General features: G+C 37.4%; 3 protein-coding genes across 4 annotated transcripts in view; 2 read left to right on the forward strand and 1 right to left on the reverse strand.

The window, feature by feature from the left end:
• Window positions 1-4424, forward strand: part of ark2ca (arkadia (RNF111) C-terminal like ring finger ubiquitin ligase 2Ca) — a 20454-nt gene extending 16030 nt beyond the window's left edge. The window contains exon 8 of the mRNA XM_084137202.1: window positions 699-4424. Within this exon, the coding sequence (XP_083993328.1) occupies window positions 699-816 (118 nt within the window). The 3' untranslated portion in view covers window positions 817-4424. The remainder of the gene's footprint in view (window positions 1-698) is intronic.
• Window positions 4425-6374: 1950 nt separating this feature from the next.
• On the reverse strand, window positions 6375-8047 carry b3galt9 (beta-1,3-galactosyltransferase 9; the record flags this gene model as incomplete). The annotated part of the gene is made up of 2 exons (XM_084136506.1): window positions 6375-7481; window positions 8042-8047. The coding sequence occupies 2 exons, from the start codon at window positions 8045-8047 to the stop codon at window positions 6375-6377; spliced, it is 1113 nt and encodes a 370-aa protein (XP_083992632.1).
• Window positions 8048-10562: 2515 nt separating this feature from the next.
• Window positions 10563-18067, forward strand: LOC311097319 (uncharacterized protein). 2 transcript variants are annotated; one of them, XM_084136902.1, is made up of 8 exons: window positions 10563-10643; window positions 14414-14559; window positions 14879-15062; window positions 16754-16897; window positions 16992-17125; window positions 17195-17406; window positions 17577-17683; window positions 17950-18067. In XM_084136902.1, exons 1-8 carry the CDS (start codon window positions 10630-10632, stop codon window positions 18011-18013), a joined length of 1005 nt encoding a protein of 334 aa, XP_083993028.1. In that variant the 5' UTR covers window positions 10563-10629; the 3' UTR covers window positions 18014-18067. The 2 variants fall into 2 exon arrangements, with proteins under 2 accessions (XP_083993028.1, XP_083993029.1); XM_084136903.1 differs by having other exon boundaries at window positions 17195-17376.
• Window positions 18068-18115: the final 48 nt, after the last annotated feature.

An 18115-nucleotide genomic window follows, 5' to 3' on the forward strand; every position in this document is an offset into this window, starting at 1 on the left:
GAGTCACTTATTTGCCTTAAAAGGTCTTTTAAAATGTCAATGACGTCATACACATCGTACGACCAGAGATACTGCTTTACGGCAATCCTTCAGTCACTTTGGTGCTTTCGCGCTCTGCACTTTCTTTTCTCTCGAGGCATCGACAACACAGCTGACAAGGGTAAATACACGTGCTAGTTTTGTTTGTTTCTGGTCCCGCTTCGGATGCCACGATGCTATCAAGCAGTATCTCTGGTTGTAATCAATCCTTCACTGACCAATCAGCGTTCATTAGCAGAATGCTAGCGTGTTATGGGCAACAACAACTCAACCTGTAAGAAATCGAAAGGACATAAGTACTCGTTCATTCAACTTTCGACCTATAACCCATGTTGAACTTGCAAAACCTACAATCAAATCTGAGATTTCTCAACGGCAATCGGGTGAAAGAGACAAATTTAGCCGTCTAGCCCCATAGACTCCCATTCATTTTGCACTCCTGGGCGAGTGCCCCCAGTGGAACTCTGGTGGTACTACAACCAAAATTCGGTACAATAGGACTTAATAGGGAGTGTCCAGGCTCTCCGTAGACGGGCTCTGGCCCAATGGAGCAGTATCAGACTCACATTCTGACTAGAACCTGACTAGGCTACCATTTGTATACAAAAACTTAAGTTGGCTAATAAGTTGGTTAATATCTCTCTCTACTTCTCTTTCAGGAGGTTACCCTGTATGCATCTGTTCCATCAGGCGTGTGTGGATCAGTGGTTGGCCACCAGTAGGAAGTGTCCCATCTGCAGAGTGGACATCCAAACACAGCTCACCCCCGAGAGCTGAAATAACACGCGTTAACAAATAACTCACACACACATGCTCTCTTTCGCTCTTATACATCCACAGATATGTCTATATACAGACATTTCCATCCACACACACACTGTATATTACCTACACACATGTGTATGAGCCATCCAACACACACTAAACACCACACTCACATGCTTTACTGAGCCAATGACAATAACTGACACTACACAAACTCACACACACGCTGGTAGAACTTACTAAAGGGTCTGTCGCAAGGAGTGATTCTGTCCGTAGGGAAATGGTGTGTGTCCGTAGCATGTGTGTGTATTTGTGCAATTCCTTAAGCCATGAACTTTACTAAAGACCCTCAGCTTGCATACAATACACACACACACACTTACACACTAATTATAATATATACACAATGAAGCGGATAAGACACTGTCAAATCTAGCTGCTGGAGTGTGTGTGTGTGTGTGTCCACTGTATTTCTGATCTGCAATACTGCTTTAGTCTTACACACTGGAGCTACTTCGGCTTGCGTGTGTGCGTATGTACGCTTGTTCACCATTTTGGTGCGCGTGTATCGTATGTGTGTTCATATTTTCATGGGTCATTGGGTTAGCGGTGCACGACGGTGCATGTAAAGAAGCCAAAAAAAGAACACATGCTCAACGAAAAACACAAAAGCAACTCATTTCTGAGACAGCAGGAGGAGGGCTGTTGTCTTACACACAAAAAAACAACAAAGTAGGCGGAGAATGTCGTGATTGGTGGATTCGTGTAGATAGGCGCAGTAGTAGTTGCATGCATCTGTGCTTGGGTTGTTGTTTCAAGGTACACCTGGAAAAGTGTGTGTGTGTGTGTGAGAATGCATGAATGTGTATTAGCTCCTTTAAGCTGTGACGATCTGTAACATTATCAGACTCATGTAGCGAGCGTGTGAGTGTGCGCGAGAGAGACCCTGCCATGACCTTTGACCCTAAATGCCTACTGAAAAAAGCACATGTGAGCATAGCTGAAGTGCCCGGCCTCACTCTGGTGCTGCGCTGCCATGGTTACTGTATTTATTATTGGTATTTAAAACATGCAGTGTTTGGAGGGAGGCGGGGCTTGTGCGTGTCCAACCATGTTCTTGTGTGACAGGTTTCCCTTCGTGGTTGCTATGCTGGATGCTATGCTGTATTGCTAGAACTACAATGTAGAATGTCGTGTGATAGAGGACCATCCGCCAACAGCACACAAGTGGGTCGAGAAGGACGAACCAGGAATTTTTCGTATTTTCCCCACCTAGGCCCGAAACATACACAAGCTGTAACAGTTTTCTGCTATTATCAGTTTTCAGTTTCAGGTCAAAATGTCAGAGAATCTTGCTGAGGAAGTTAAAATTAGCGAAACTGTTAACATGTTTACAGCTAGCAACGTGAACAATAGCACATCTGGTCTAATGGTGCAGACGTTTGAACACCGTCGCCCACTTGAGCACTGAAGTTTGCAAAAAATGCACATTAAAAAAGGGAAGCATGCTGGCAATGTGTATGTTTCTGGCCTTGCACATTTTTTTCTTTTTTTTTTTTTTGAAGCAGAATTTTAACAACTTACAATTATATTCTTATTATATGCATTGTTTTTCGAAACTTCTGGTTTAATTTGGCTTAATATACAAATTTGGGGCTAACTTCAATATAAAAAAACCCTATTCGTTTCAGCCAATGAGCTGCATTTCTGCCTGTGTCGGCTCCTCCCCCCCCAGTGTTCTGTGTGCTGATTGGTGGATGATGGCTCGTGTTGATCGTTTACACAGGGTTATGTCCGTTGAAATGCCTTAAGTATTTAACAATCATAATTTATTACTAACTGTAGATATTGTGGGTGCGTATTTAATTTTGTATAGTTTCATTTTTTGCAATGGAATCATATTTTATTTATTTAGAAATAACACAAAATGATTAAAACTCTTACCTCATGTTTGAGTTGGTTTGCGGGAATGCTTCGCATGCGGTTGGTCGTGTTCGTGTGTGTTTCTCCCTTTGGTGCTGTGACCTTACTGACATTCCGCTTGCTGATTGGTCAGACACGGCAGCGGAGTGGGAGTATTATGGGTTTTGATTCGCTGTCCTGTTTGCACTCTTAGTTTTCCAAGGCCACCCTCTCACTGGCATCATTTTAACCACTCTGGCGACCTTTGCAACAATCTTTCTCCTCCTTTCTCTCTGTAAGACTTTCTTACATTGTTAATGTTTACATGAACTTTACCTCTCTCGTCTCATATTTGTGTCTATAGTTGGCTAGTGTTTTATTCTTGTTAATGTTTACATCCTCTACTTGCTTTTCTTTCTCCTTTCTCATGATTTTGCTGTCTTGAACAGTCTTAAATTGCTAATGTTTACATCTAAGGGTGTGGTCAAAATCTAGTGAGCATCCCTACATAGGAGATTACTTTCTAAGGCAGCATACTAACCTAATAAGTGACTGTTTTGAAACGCTACATAGGCAGCAACAAATACACGACACACTATAGTGTTTTATATTAGCATATTGCTAAGCTAGCAAAGCGATATGCATAAAAATATATAGCATGCACAAATATTGGTTAAAAGTCCATGGAACTGTTTTTATCAATGCATGTGGGTACTAAAATGAAATATATTTCTGATTTTGCCCGCATTCTCCACCATTTATTGTGACTGAGATTGTCACAGTGCATTATGGAATTGTCTTCCCTATTAAGCATACATGTGATTTTAGATCCTGTACAACAGCCATCGCCAAGGTAGTGTGCATATGGTGTTGTCTAGCCTAGGTAGTGTGCATATGGTGTTGTCTAGCCTAGGTAGGGAGGCTCACTAGGTTTTGGAACAAGCCCATGTCTTTCTCTCAATCTCTCATTCCTTGTGCCTATTTCTGTTTTAATCTCAATCTTTATCTCTGATATTGTCAGTCAGTCTCCAGGACATGTGAAACCTCTCTCTTCATAGTTTATTTTGCCAGTCTTACTCTCTTTCTTTCTTTCTCTCTCTCTTTCTCCCTGTCTCATGGCAGGGTCAGGACTAACAGAGTATGATAAAGCACAACAGATTTAAAATGCATGTTTTTCTCAGGTTTGAATATATACATGACTAAATAGAAATATACAGCTACATAGAGAAAATAAAAACTAGTGCAGATGTTCTACTAATGATATTAGAGGATTGATTTTTTTGCTGCTGCTTGCATTTGAAAAACAAAACAAAACCAACGAAAAAAAAAAAAAAGACATTAATAATAATGTTGTCCTAAAAGTGCCAGTGACAGGGGTGCCGCGTGCTGTGGGTGTTTTTTCACTAGCGGATTTTCTAGCAGAATATAGACTATTTATCATTCATATTAAAGCAATAGCGCCTCCTGCTGGTGTGACTGCTAGTACGTAACTGCTGGTCGAGTAAAAAAAAAAAGTCTGTGTAAAATGTTAGAATTCTCTTTTGGTGGAATTTTTGTACCTTATTTATTACTACTACTAATGATGAATTTAAAAGTGGCTTTGCTAAAATGTTTTTGGTTTTGTTTAGTTTTGTTTTCATTTTGTTTAATTTCAAAGCTTGTACATTATCCTTTTTGTATGTGCTCATTTTGTAATAAAAACTGTTGAAATGCTTAAATGGCTGTTTTGTGTCTTGCACTTTTACAAGCATATTCTGCTTTCAATCATCTTTCTATGTAATTTCATTATCAATTGGAAAATCCAGCTGAAACCTTGTTTTTACATGGTTTCTGGCTGGTGAAAGCAGGTTGGTTTAAGCTGGTATAGATGGTGTGAACAAAGCTTAAATGCTGATTTGTAATGTGCACAGTGTTTTATTTAGTGGGATTGTAATTCGGTCAATGTATTGAGGGAGCAGTTCACCCATCTTAACAGTAGAGGGCCAAACAGACTCTTTTGAATGCTTATGGAGACAATTTATCCCAGGAATAGACTTTTGTCCACTGTAGTGGACATTATATTTTAGTGAATTTCTCTGACATCATACATGTCACATGTCACAACCTGGGTGTCCTGTAAAGAGCACATTCAGGGCTTTTCAGAGACACCAAATGTTTGCAGGTTTCACCATGAAAACAACTTCTCCTTGGTCTTTAAAAATGTCTGACATTAATTTAGTGATCAAATGTAGGAAATATGATAATATATTGTAATTATATTGTATTTCATAAATATATTTCATATTTCATATTGTACAAATTGTATTTCATAAACCAACATCTCAGGAAAATGTTATGGGGTTTCAAATAAAAAAATGACTTTCTGTTCCAGAAGAGGGCATTGATTTCATACGTGTCCACTGTAGAGGACATCAGGACTTAAATCATATTTATAAGGCATTTTGGTAGACACAACAAGAGAATATGGAAATAAATTATACATCAATATTCCTATGAAATATTAGATATTATTATTAAAATGTTGCCAATTATTACTCCAATTATTACACTTCTTTTTTCATTAAATGTTGCTCCAAGAACACATTAATGTGCATATTAGATACATAGATTCATTGCATTGAATGGGAATATTAAAAAATATATTTTTTAAACAACTTATTCCTGTTGTCCACTACAGAGGACATAGCATAACGTATGAATAAAATATTATTTTTCAAAAATGTTTTTTTTTTACCATTTGTTTCTTATGCTCTAAACAATGTGATGACATGAAAAAAAACTAAATTCAAAAAAACTTTTTTTTTCTGGGTCTCAGGAGGATAATGCACAATTTAAATATAAACAAAATTAACATTTTAATGTACACTACATTCACTTAAATATCATCTCATCTTTAGCATTTATTTGTGAATATATTCAGTAAGAGATGCAAGAAAGTATATATAATATGCTAATTGATGTTAATAATTTATGAAACCACTTACATTCTCTGTTACCAAAGCAATAAATAATTCACTCTCACTTTTTATCTTCTAACACTGTTGTATGTATGACACAGATGAACTCAGAATCATTAGAGTCAAGGTGAAATTGTGTTCGCAATGTAATATCATTCTGCAATGAGGAATATACTACCGTTCAAAAGTTTGGGGTTGGTAATATGTTTTTTTTTAAATAAGTCTCTTATGTTCATCATGGCTGCATTTATTTGATAAGAAACAGTAATATTGTGAAATATTACAATATACAATAACTGTTTTCTATTTAAATATATTTATTCCTGTGATCAAAGCTGAATTTTCAGCATCATTACTCTAGTCTTCAGTGTGATATGATCCTGATTTGATGCTCAAAAAACTTTATTATTGATGCTGAAAGCAGTTGTGCATTCAAAAGAACATAATTTATTTTAAATAGAAATCTTTTGTAACATAAATGTATTTACTGTCACTTTTGATCAATTGAATGCATCCTTGCTGAATAAAAGTATTCATTTCTTTCAACAACAACAAAAAAAAAAACATTGACCCCAAAATTTTGATTTCATGTCGACTTTAAGACCTTTTAGAGTGAATTTAAATACTTTGTGAAATGTTTTATATTTCTGGAAAAATTAAATATTTACACTAATTTATACATCTAAGAGACACACACAATCCCTGTCCATTCTAGCCCTGGGTGTTGTCGTTATTCAGAAAGGAGAGTTTATCCAGGTAGGTCATTGCTTTGCAAACTACCAAGCTATAATAAGTTTCCAGCATACCACAGCCCCTCCCTTTCCCCGCCCCTAAATCCTGCCAAGCCACGCCCATCAGCCACGCCCCCATTCCTGCCGAGCTGAATAGGAAGTCATAACAGCAGGGGTTATAGCGAATGTGTCGGTCGCCGGAAAATCGAGCACTGTGAGTGGCCACCACGCCTGCCCGTCTTGCACACAGGCCAATCAGAACGTCAGAGGGGAGGGGCAGCGATACGTCCTCTGCGGCGACATACACTTTTCTCACGACGTCTTGAGATAGAAGGAAGGCCGGGCCAGAGCAGTAGTCTGGAAGGTATTTATCGGGATACACCTGATAGGGTAGGTAATACGATTTTTCGGGGTTTCTCTCAGGTGCGGCCCGATGGATGACCCTGCCCAGGTAAAGGTCATCCGGATTTGTTCTCAGTCCCAGCAGGTATGTGGTAAGCGCAGGAAGATTTAAATACACAGAATCCTCAGAAAGAACGATAAATCGGGCTTGTGGGCAAAAAAGTAGGATCCAGCGAAGCGACATTTTAACTTGTTCCCAGTGTCCTCTCTGCCAGTCTCCCCTTGAAACACCTCCTTCGAACTGCACGACGTCACCATACCGGGCCGACTCCTCCCTAATCATATCTTGCTCCGCCCCTAAAGGGGAGGGGCCAGTGAAAAACAACGTCCGCACAGCAACACGGTGCACCGAAGTCTGATTGGCCCAGGAGTTTCGGACCGCCTCCCTCTGGCTCAAGTTACCAGGGGAACTCAGGACCACCGTGAGGATGAGGAGGTCCTGATGATGAAGGCAGGGTTCGGTGTTGATGGGATAGAGCTGCGAGGTGTTGACCCTGTCCTCAGTCAGGTCCAGTTTGCGTGCACGCTCCCGGACCTCGAGGACAAAGCGATCAGTGTAGGCGGCGGGAGAAGACTGCAAGAGAAACTCTTCGACTATGTCACCTCCAAACAGCAGCGCGTGAAACAAGATGACGTTACACAAGAGGAAACACCACTGATGAGTCTGCAGCCGAAACACACAGATCTGGGAGAGAGAGTGAAACAACAAATGGGACCAACAACTTGAGTATAGGGTCAATTAGTTGCAACATATTTATTTTTTTTAAATCAAATACACAAACAGTTAATCTCTAATCTCTGCTAAAAGGACCAGCTTAGACCATGCAGCATGAACGTGGTTTATGCTGTTCTAGTCGGTGGACCAGCATAGGCAAGAGAAATCCAGTACAGTAGTGCAACATTTGAAGTGGATCAAAAAAGTTCATCAAAACTTTGTCTTAGGACAAAAAAGTTGTTTAAATTGTTTAAAATTCATGTATAATGAAATAAAGTTTGATGACAGGTTTTTGATCCACTTCAGATGTTGACTACTGTATTTAATCAACATGGTTTCTTGCTTCAGCAAGGAAGTCTTGCTGGTACTGCCAGTTAAGCAGGGAACCAGCAAAGTCCATATTAAGAACCAGTATCCAAAACACAACATATGCTGGATATACAGACCAGAATATTCTAGAATTTGCAAAGAGGCACCAATAGAGAGGTGATAGTAACAATGATAGTAACTGAGGACAAATATTTACTTACCTTCATGATGTCCCTTTTAGGGTGTCTTTCTTTCTCTCTTCTCTTCTAAATCAAAATTCCTGTTCAGTTTTCTGTCCCATGAGCTAAAGTGCGTGCTGCTCACCTGGACGTTGTTTCTACAGTAAACTGACACCAGACAGGTACTGGTAACATAACACAGCTCCGTCTCCACTGGGCAAAGATGTCCAGCTTCACCTACAGTAATAATGGATGATGTCAGGATACATTACTCACAAGGAACTCACACACTGGCTGTTCCCAGGCCGCTTATATTTTCCCCGGCCCGTATCACTTAAAGCTGCTGTTCTGCTCTCATCTAACAGAACGTTTTGTAGAAATTTCAGATGTACAAAATAAACTAATGGGACTATATAGAGCATACTATATAGTCCCAATATAGTATGTAAATTGCAATTTATTTTGTACATCTGAAATTTTTACAAAATGTCCTGTTAGATGGATTAGTGTGTCCCAAATCAAAGAATATTGAAAATATTAAACCAAGGATTGTGCTCAGATTGTGCAAACTGGATTTTCTGAAAAGATGCTTTCATGCTTATTACCCACAAACCCTTGCACTAGGGAAGAATTGGAGGTAATACTTACAATAAAGTTTCATGATTTAACTACTTTAGTTAACATGAACTAACAACGACAATACTTCTACAGCATTTATTAATCTTTGTTCATGTTAATTTGTACTTACATATTTTTTTTAAGTTTCAAAAGTTGTAACCATTAACATTATAGTTAATTCACTGTGGACTAAAATGAACAGACAATAAACTATTGTATGTTTATTAGATAACATTAACAAAGGTTATTAAATGCTATAAAAATAAAAAGTTATATATAAAAAGTTATATATAAAAAGTTAGTTCATGTTATACAACAGGGCTGTTCAATTCTTGAACCTGATTGGTTGACGAACGTTCTAAGGTGTGCAATTATTTTTAGGGAAACGAACGGCTAAAGTAGTTCCAGCATTACAGCTCCATGTGACTTATAAATATATTATAAATATACTTACAAACAATAGAATAAAAACAACAGATTATTTCCATGTTTTTTTCTGCCACAAAATAACGCTTTATTATGTACAGAAAGCATACTCTCTTTCTCCCACTCTCTCTCCCACTCAAACGCACACACACATATACGGTACGGACACACACTCGCACAGAAACGTTTAGTCAGCGCTGTTCTGACGATTTTATCAGTAAAATAGTTTAGCAACTTAAAATCTACATGACTTTTCTCACTAGCGACTCGAGGTATAACGGCGCTGTTCTTGAAGCAGAATAACTTACAGTTTCACTATTAGTAGAGACGCTGCTTCCGAACACTGAAAGAAGCACAGATTCAGGTCATTCATACACGCTGAATCTCTCTCTCTCTCTCTCTCTCTCTCTCTCTCTCTCTCTCTCTCTAACAATGGCTGAAGCCTCAGTTACTTGCTCTAAAATTATGTTTTGGAATTAGCATTAGGCGTGGGATGAGGTGCATAATAAATTTATCCTACAAACAAGAGCTTTGAAGGACAAAAACTTGACAAATGTCTTGAAATACAAAATCTCAATGTCTTGAGGTGTGGTAACCGTCGTATAAGCAGAATAATTGACTCCGGTCAATTAATTATTAGAAAATAATGCACCCCCAAGGTATAACGGCGTGGCTGCATTACCTAATAATAATATTTTCTAATAATTCAATGGCCTGTAGTTAATTATTTAATTAATGCATTACCTAATGATAACAAATGAGACATTATTGCAAAGTATTACTGAAAAAGATTTTTGAAATGGTTTTCTTTTGAATTTTTCAGTTGATAAATGGCAAGCAAGTTGTTTGCCAAAAATAAATCTTGATGGGTTGTATTTTGTGACCGTGACCATCTGAATGCACAGCTTGATTTGAATGGCAATATTTTGTAAGAAATAATTTGCCAGGGACAACAATTAAATCAATGATGCAGGTTTCACTGTGACTGACCAATGAGAATCAAGTATTCCAGAGCACCATGCAAAAATAAAGACAAGGCCTATCATTAAGTGTGTACACTATAACAAATTATTTTCCTAAATAAAACAAAGATTATTGGAGTATGTTTTAAAAGGAAATTACTATTTCAGTCTTTCTACTTCAAAATGTTACATTTAATTCAATGTGTTTCGGCTCCTTTGTAATTGTTTACATACCATTTATTTCAGTGTATTTGAGTTATGGTTGTGTGTGAAGACTGGCTTGTTCCTGGGGTGGACATTTGCCCATCTGTAAGAATGAAAGACACGTGGGTGATGATTCACATGTCAGAAGAGCTATTTTTTCTCCTCTATGATCACATTTACATGTTGTGCATCATTCATTGTCAGCACTAACCTACATACCTACATAACATACATACAGTCTCTCTCTCTCTCTCTCTCTCTGTCAGTCACATACACAAATAAACCTTTTACAGTGTCTTCACTCAAGATGACTGAGGCTCTGTCTGGTACATGATGTACTGCAGAGAACGAGTGGGAGAGAGAATAAAGAAAGAAAACCAGTGGCACACATATTGACAACAGGCAAAAAGCAACATCAACATGACATCAGAGAAGTGAGTACCGTACATTCATAAACACATTCATGACAGAAAGACACATATATATGAAGAGAAGAGAGAATTTTACAAAAGTGTAGATCTTCAAGGCTTAAAATTTATCAGCCACAATTATTGCTCAAAATACTCCTGAAATTAATCATTTCATTAATGCACAGAATGGGTAATTCTCAGGACAATTGCATGCCAAGTGTGTTTTTATGATTTAGGCTATACCACTGATTTATTTTGTGTAATATTTTATTTACTTAACAGTTACACTATGCAGGACTAGATTTACCCTATTTAGTATGGAAGCTTTGTTTTAGCCACATAATAAATAAAATAAGAAAGTTAATTGCAACTTTTTATCTTTTATCTTGCAATTCTGACTTTATTTCTCACAATTCAGAGTTTATAACTCGCAATTCAGAGGGGAAAAAAGTCTGAATTGTTAAATAAAAAGCTGCAATTACCACATTTTTACCCCATTGCATTGCACACAAGTGTTCTATTCATAATAACTATACTAAACTATTCATAATCATTGCATTTTGATGGGTTATATTAAATAAAATTCTTTCAAAATGAGCTTTTATTGACATTAAAATAGCATGCTTTTTACTAAGTTTCTAAAATATGTTTCTGATGGACTTTATTATATTTTGTTATGATGTGACCCCTTTCCTCCATCCAAAAATAATGTTTTTTGGGGTTTTTTTGACCACATGGTACAAACAGAGGTACATTTCTCTTGCAGTCTTCTACTTTTTCTTTAAGTTTACCCTTGTCAAGCAAAATAGTAATTCTGTTATGAGGAAACACTTTTTAAATGTTTTGACCAAAAAAATAAAAATCTTGGTACAAAACTAGCAAAATAATTTTGACTGAAAATAATGTGGTGCAATGATGCTTGCTAGTTAAGGTTAGTAGCTATTTTTAGGCACAAATGATAGAGTTTCTAAACAAGAAACCGAACCATCAGGAATAACGATGAAAACCGCAACAGTTTACAATGGGATGTAAAGACAACAACCAACAACAGACTGCTGAAACACATACAGACTGAGGCTACACATGGATAACAAGAGGCTAAACAAGGCACAGGTGAAGGTAATGAATCGCTATGGCAACAAACAAAGCAGCAATGGAAAGGCAAACCGGAACTAAACACAGGGAGTGAAACAGTAAATGATAGAAACAGAAAATACATATTTAAATAAAAGTCTTTAAACACAAAACAGGGGAAACAAGACAGGAATTGTAACAGTAGATAAATAAATGATATTTAGTTATGCTGTGTTCTTCTGATTAGAGATTTAGTGATCAGTGTCTCATCTTTGTCAGATGTAAAAGGATTGAGAGATTTTATCACTACTTCCAGCAGCAGGTATGCCTCCGTCTCTCATTCAGTCACACATATTGGACATTCCCATTTCTCTGTCAGTCTTTGTCTCTGATAATTATGAGTTTTAAAAGTCATGGGTTGAGTGTGTGATGTCTGCCAGACACCCTGGTGACTGGTTGTGAAAACGTTTGAGCTCTGGGTTGTCATGGTAACAAAACTGGTTGCCAGGGTGATGATTGCATTATCGGCATATGGAAACAGCATGGTGAATTGGTGACCGGTTTAGCACTCAGGGTTTCATGGTGTTAAGTTAAATGACAGTGCAATTGGTTCTCAGGGTTACAGGAGTGCGTAGTTGTCATGGCTTGATTGTGTTTTGACTGTCAGTGCAATTATTTTCTCTTGTCACTTTGTTTGTGTCAGTGAAGAAGAATTTCGTGCACATTGCATACATGTCTGATGTGATGCTATGTTTGTCGACAAGAGGTAAAATATTTTATTGTGGCGACAGGCGCAGCTCACCCATGACCCCTGACACACACACCCCCCATCCTCTTAGCTGTTGTCCTGCTGTAAAGTATGTCTCAAAAAAAAAAGAAACAGAGAGAGAGAATATCAGCAGAATATCAGAAAAACATGAGCACTAAAAGCAGACAGAGTCAAGGACATCGACTTACACCCACATGCGTGACTCACAACTGTGTTTGTGTATATCAAAAACGATTGATCTGTTCTCATTGAAAAATATAGATTGGACCAGACATGGTTGTGTATGCAATGAAAAAGCTAGATAAAAAAAAAGAAAGAAAAGTGAAAAGTGTTTGCCTATGCAAAACTTAAAGGCTTAGTTCACCAAAAATGGAAAATTCTGACATCAATTACTCTCCCCCATGTTATTCCAAACCCAAGAGACTTTGGTTAATCTTCAAAACACTAATTAAGATATTTTTATGGAAACCTGAGAGCTTTCTGTCTTGCTGAAGGTAAGATTCAAAAAGATCATAAAGGCATCATAAAATGAATCAATATGAATCAAGTGACTCAATCTAAGTCTTGTGAAGAGATACAATTGCTTTATATGATCAAGAGATTTAATTTCGCCTTTTATTCACACTTATATGTAGAGCACATCATGGTCAAAACGCTGCTTTTTACTAAGTTTCTAAAATATGTCTCTGATGGACTTTGTTCAGTTTTGTAATGCTGTGACCTTATCCTCCATAAGGTCCTTCATAAAGAAAATGTTGCATTTGATTTGTAAAAAGAGACTGCACTTTATGCTGAGTTTTTGTCGAATTTGATGGATTCATTTTACGATGCCTTTATGACCTTTTTGAATCTTTCCTTGAAATCTGTCAGTGGAGGGATAGAAGTCTGGTTACAAACCAAATGCAACATTTTCTTGAAAGTGCAATCTACTGAATGCAATCTACAAATTATTAAATTCCATTAAATATGAAATGTCTTGTATAATGTGTTCTTTTATTAATGTTTAGAGCTTGTTTTTGTGTGTTGTATGGAAGTCTTCATGGCCAATCAGGCCAATATTAGACAATTAACTACAGTCCTTTTTTATTATAGCTTACAAATGAGCAATTGAAATTATATATTTAAATGTAAAAAAAAAAAGATTAACAATAGTGCTTAGATACATATTTCAAACAGTCTTGAACAATCTCAATACACACAAACAGTAACAATACCATCCGGAACAGGACCTTTCATGGAGCCGTTCGTCAAATTTATGCATTTCAATGGCAACACTATCAACGCCGAAATGAATCTGAAGCAGTCAGGTGGTACAGGTCAGTGCTCTTTGACATTTGATAAAGTTATATGACGTAACAAAGACTTGTTTACTGAAATCACGTGACATTTCAGTTTGATACACACTTTGCTGGTTCAGAGAAAAAAAGATTCACAAAAGTGTCAAAGATTCACGAAGCAGATGCAAAATAGAAGCGCCCAATAGTAAAGCAGCATATCACTAGTATGTGCGGGGTGGTTTGTAAGTGATCACATTGGATATGTAGGTTAGACACAGTCAATGCAGATTTTATAACAGGTGTGAGCAGTGATGTAGCGGAGGGTGTTGGTGGGCGCTGCGATAACCCCAACCCTGTGGCCCAAGTCAAGTCTTTCTGATCTTCTGGTCTATGGCTCAGGTCCCTCTATCATATATAAGTCGGTGGGATTTGTCCCCTTATTTTTTATAAAGCTTATAAGCCTTATCAACACACATCTCCGCAGCAGACTGCAAGATCTGAGTGTCATTCAGTGAGAGCAAGAGACACAACAGTGATCTACTGCACAGCATGTTCACAGCAGAGCAGATGGCTGTTTTGTTGTTTGCCTGCTGTTTTTTAAGAGTGATGAGTTTGCGCATGTGTTTTCTGAAATGCATTTTTAGGATTTCCTTTTTTTATGTGTGTATGTTTAGTAAACACTTTAAGGAAGATGAGGACCTTTTGTTCATCAAAAATATTATGCAGAGTGACAGCACCAAGGGTCACTGCTGTAGCAACACCAGCTCAAAGAGGAATAAAGCGTCGTCCAAAGGCAAACCCTCTGACATGATATATGTTGGTCAGTATTTCTATCCGTCTCTTTGTCTGTCAATGACTTTCAGAATTTTCTACACCTGCCTAAACATTTTAAGAAGTCTGGTCTGCTGCCAGTGGCAACTATAAATGTAAACGGTATTAATAATATAAAATCACAATGAGATCTCAGTTGATTCTCTACATGTTGTAGATTTTTTTCTGTTTAAATCTTTTTATTTGGAATTTTAACAGAATATCATTTGTAATTACACTTTTTTTTTAAATGCAAACAAATAAAACACATACTAACATATATGCATGAAAAAAATGTTGTAGGTTTTTAAATGTTTGTTTGCGTTTAGTTGGAGGCTGGAGTAAAGATGAACCGTCCTGTCCAGTTGAGCAGTTCTGCCCCCAGTATAATGAGTGGAAGATGACCGCTCCAATGCACCATCAACGCGGCGACACAGGGGTGTGTGCTCTGGGCGGGATCATCTACACTGTGGGCGGGTCTGATGATGTCACCTGTTTGAGCAGCGTGGAGAGGTGGGAGTTTTCATCAGTTTAGAACTAAACAAACTGTCCTTCAAATAGAGTTTTTTTTTTTTTTTGTGAAGTGCACGAGATTCTACTCACAGTTGATTTCAATGGAGTTTGGGATTAACTAATCTTCCGGTACTCTTACTAACATAATTTCATTTTTAGCAATATTAAGCTATTTTTATAAATACATACTTTTTAATATTAAATTATTAATATTTTAAGTATATATATATTTCTCTAGATTTTTCCACTATTTTTTATTTATTTTTTTCTGTCGTAATGCGTTCTGGGATTGAGTTTAGTATGTTCTAATGACTAAGTTAGGTTAAATAAAGCTTAAGTTAATCTTAAGAATACACAGCACACAATTATTAGGTAAAATAGTCCTTTTTTAATTATATAAAATATTTTTGTGATAAAATTTCTCAGAGTTGAATTAAAGGTAGGGTAGGTAATTTTCAGAGAGGCTAGTAATAGCTTGCTAGCTTTGAAAGCATAAGATCCTACCCTCCCTTCAAAGCGTTTACAAAGCTACGCCTGCTTCAAAACACATGATCGCGTACAGCGTCACGAGAGACGGCGTTAAACTACCTCGTGTATCAAAGCACATAACATTACAATAATAATGAACATAAATAACTTAAAGAGCACTGACCTGTACCACCTGACTGCTTCAGATTCATTTCGGCGTTGATAGTGTTGCCATTGACTCCATGTGTAGTGTCATGGGTTTCCATCTCTTCCAAATTACAGTAGTTACGGTGTGAACGCAGCATAAGCTCGTTGTTTCGGTTAATGAAGAACTGTAAAAGGCGTCTGCTGTTTCGGTTGTGGTGCTCTAACTCTGCATAGCATGAAACACACTGATGACGTGTGATGTCTGTGCGAGCAGGTGCGCAGAGGTATGAAAATACATATGCTGACAGGTAGGTAGGACATCATTTCATTGCATTTGGACCGAATGCAATTATTGGACGAACATTTTATGGTCCTGCTCGGTGTCAAGGTCTTAAGTGCCACACCTTATCACCCACAGACTGATGGTCTGAAGGAGAGATTCAATCAAACACTTAAACAAATGCTGTGAAAGTATGTGAGTCTTTTGAATCTAATTTGGATGTTTTTCAATAATTTTTTTCCCTTTTTTTGTTTAATTTTTCCATTAATATTATATATTTGGGTTAGGATTTTTCATGATTGTGCACGTTTGAATAAATATTCATATATACTTTGTATTCACTCTGCCTCTGTTTAATTAGGCCACACTTTTTTTTTGGTGCCCATTACTGGGTTCCTATTACATACACCTTCCACAGACGAGATATACATATAAATATTTAGACCACTTAATTTAGTGATTGCTATCAGGATGTGAAGAGACTTTCAACCAGCATAACAAAAAAAAAAAATTCTGTAACAAATCACCTACCCTGCCTTTAATTTGAAGGATATTCAATTATAATCCTAATTTCTTTGCCTTTGTCTGCCATTTCATATTGATGTGTTCACTCAATGCATTTTGGGATTACATTTTCCAAAAAGGAGACATGCAACGCTGCCTTAGAAATTGGCCAATAGTTTATTCCTAGAATCTGTAAAATGTACCTGGTTATTGTTTAAAACAGCTTCACATGTTACAACATGTATATGATGCCTTAAAATGCTGAGTGAATGTGTTTGTTTATGTGTGTTAGGTATGATCCAGAGCATAACACCTGGTGTGTGGACGTGCCGTCACTCTCCTCGCCACGGTCAAGGGTGTGTGTTGTAGAGATGGATAGATGTCTCATTACACTCGGAGGTTTTGACGGAATGACCTGCATTAACACAGTAGAGAGGTCTACACACAATAACACACATACACATACAGAGAAACATAACTCTGGAGATATGAAGATCTCCTTTAGACAAACTCATACACACTTGTTGTAGGTATGACCCATTGAAGAACTCCTGGTCTAAGTTGACTCCAATGCTGAGGAACAGGGCAGCTGCATCCGCCGCTGTCCTGAACGGTCAAATTTACGTTGTGGGAGGAACAGATGGAGACATGCCGCTAGATTCAGGTACATAAACACATACATGTGCAAATTTGAAAAAAATAAAATAACTTAATACTCATTCTTCTGACCTAGTGGAGCTTTTTGATCCATTTGAGGGATGCTGGTGTCTCGGCCCCACCATGTCCACCCCGAGGGTGGCTTCAGGATGTGCTGCGTTTCTTGGCTGTCTGTATGTGGCCGGAGGACGAGACGAACTTGGTCTGTCATTGAGCACCGTGGAGAAATATGACCCAGACACTCTCCGCTGGAGCCCAGTTAGGGCTATGAACAACAAGAGATTTCAGGTTTGAGTGAATAAGAGCTAGTCTTCTTAAAAGAATAGTTCACCAAAAAAATATTTTACTTACCCTCTTGTCATTCCAAACCTACACATAGAATATTACCATTCTAAAATTATTCTGAAGTGGTTTAATCATGGCCTTTGTGGTAAGATTATTGTGTTTAAAATGCACAGGTTTCTTTAGTGCTGTTTAATGACTTTCTACTGGCTATCGGAGGACACGATGGTGTAAGTGACCTTAAAACAATGGAGGCTTACAACCATGAGGAAAACTCCTGGAGGTGTGTATTGTTTTAAGTGTCTCATACATATAAAGCCTCACAAATACAGCAAATGTGCAGTCTTTTAAGTACTGATTGTGGGAGGAAATCTACAGAATAGATTTAAATATGACATTAATGTGTTAAAAATGCTCTTATAATTCAGACTGTCATGAAATTAATAGTTAATCCAAAAACAAAAATACTGTCATTATTTATACCTAAATGAAGATTATACTACTTTTTTCTTCATCTCTCACAGTCCTTATATCTTCTCTTGTGTTTAGACATTTTGGAAGTATGAAGTCCAAGCATCCAGGTGGACATGTGGCTCTGGTTAAGGCTGTGTGAAATGTATTGATTGAAATGATGTCTGATGATATCAATCATTGTAATAAATGACAGTGAAATGAAATTCTGTATAATTTCTTGACCCTCACAAAAACATACTGC

Source organism: Abramis brama, assembly GCF_963993115.1.
Source record: "Abramis brama genome assembly, chromosome: 15".
Taxonomy (NCBI): domain Eukaryota; kingdom Metazoa; phylum Chordata; class Actinopteri; order Cypriniformes; family Leuciscidae; genus Abramis; species Abramis brama.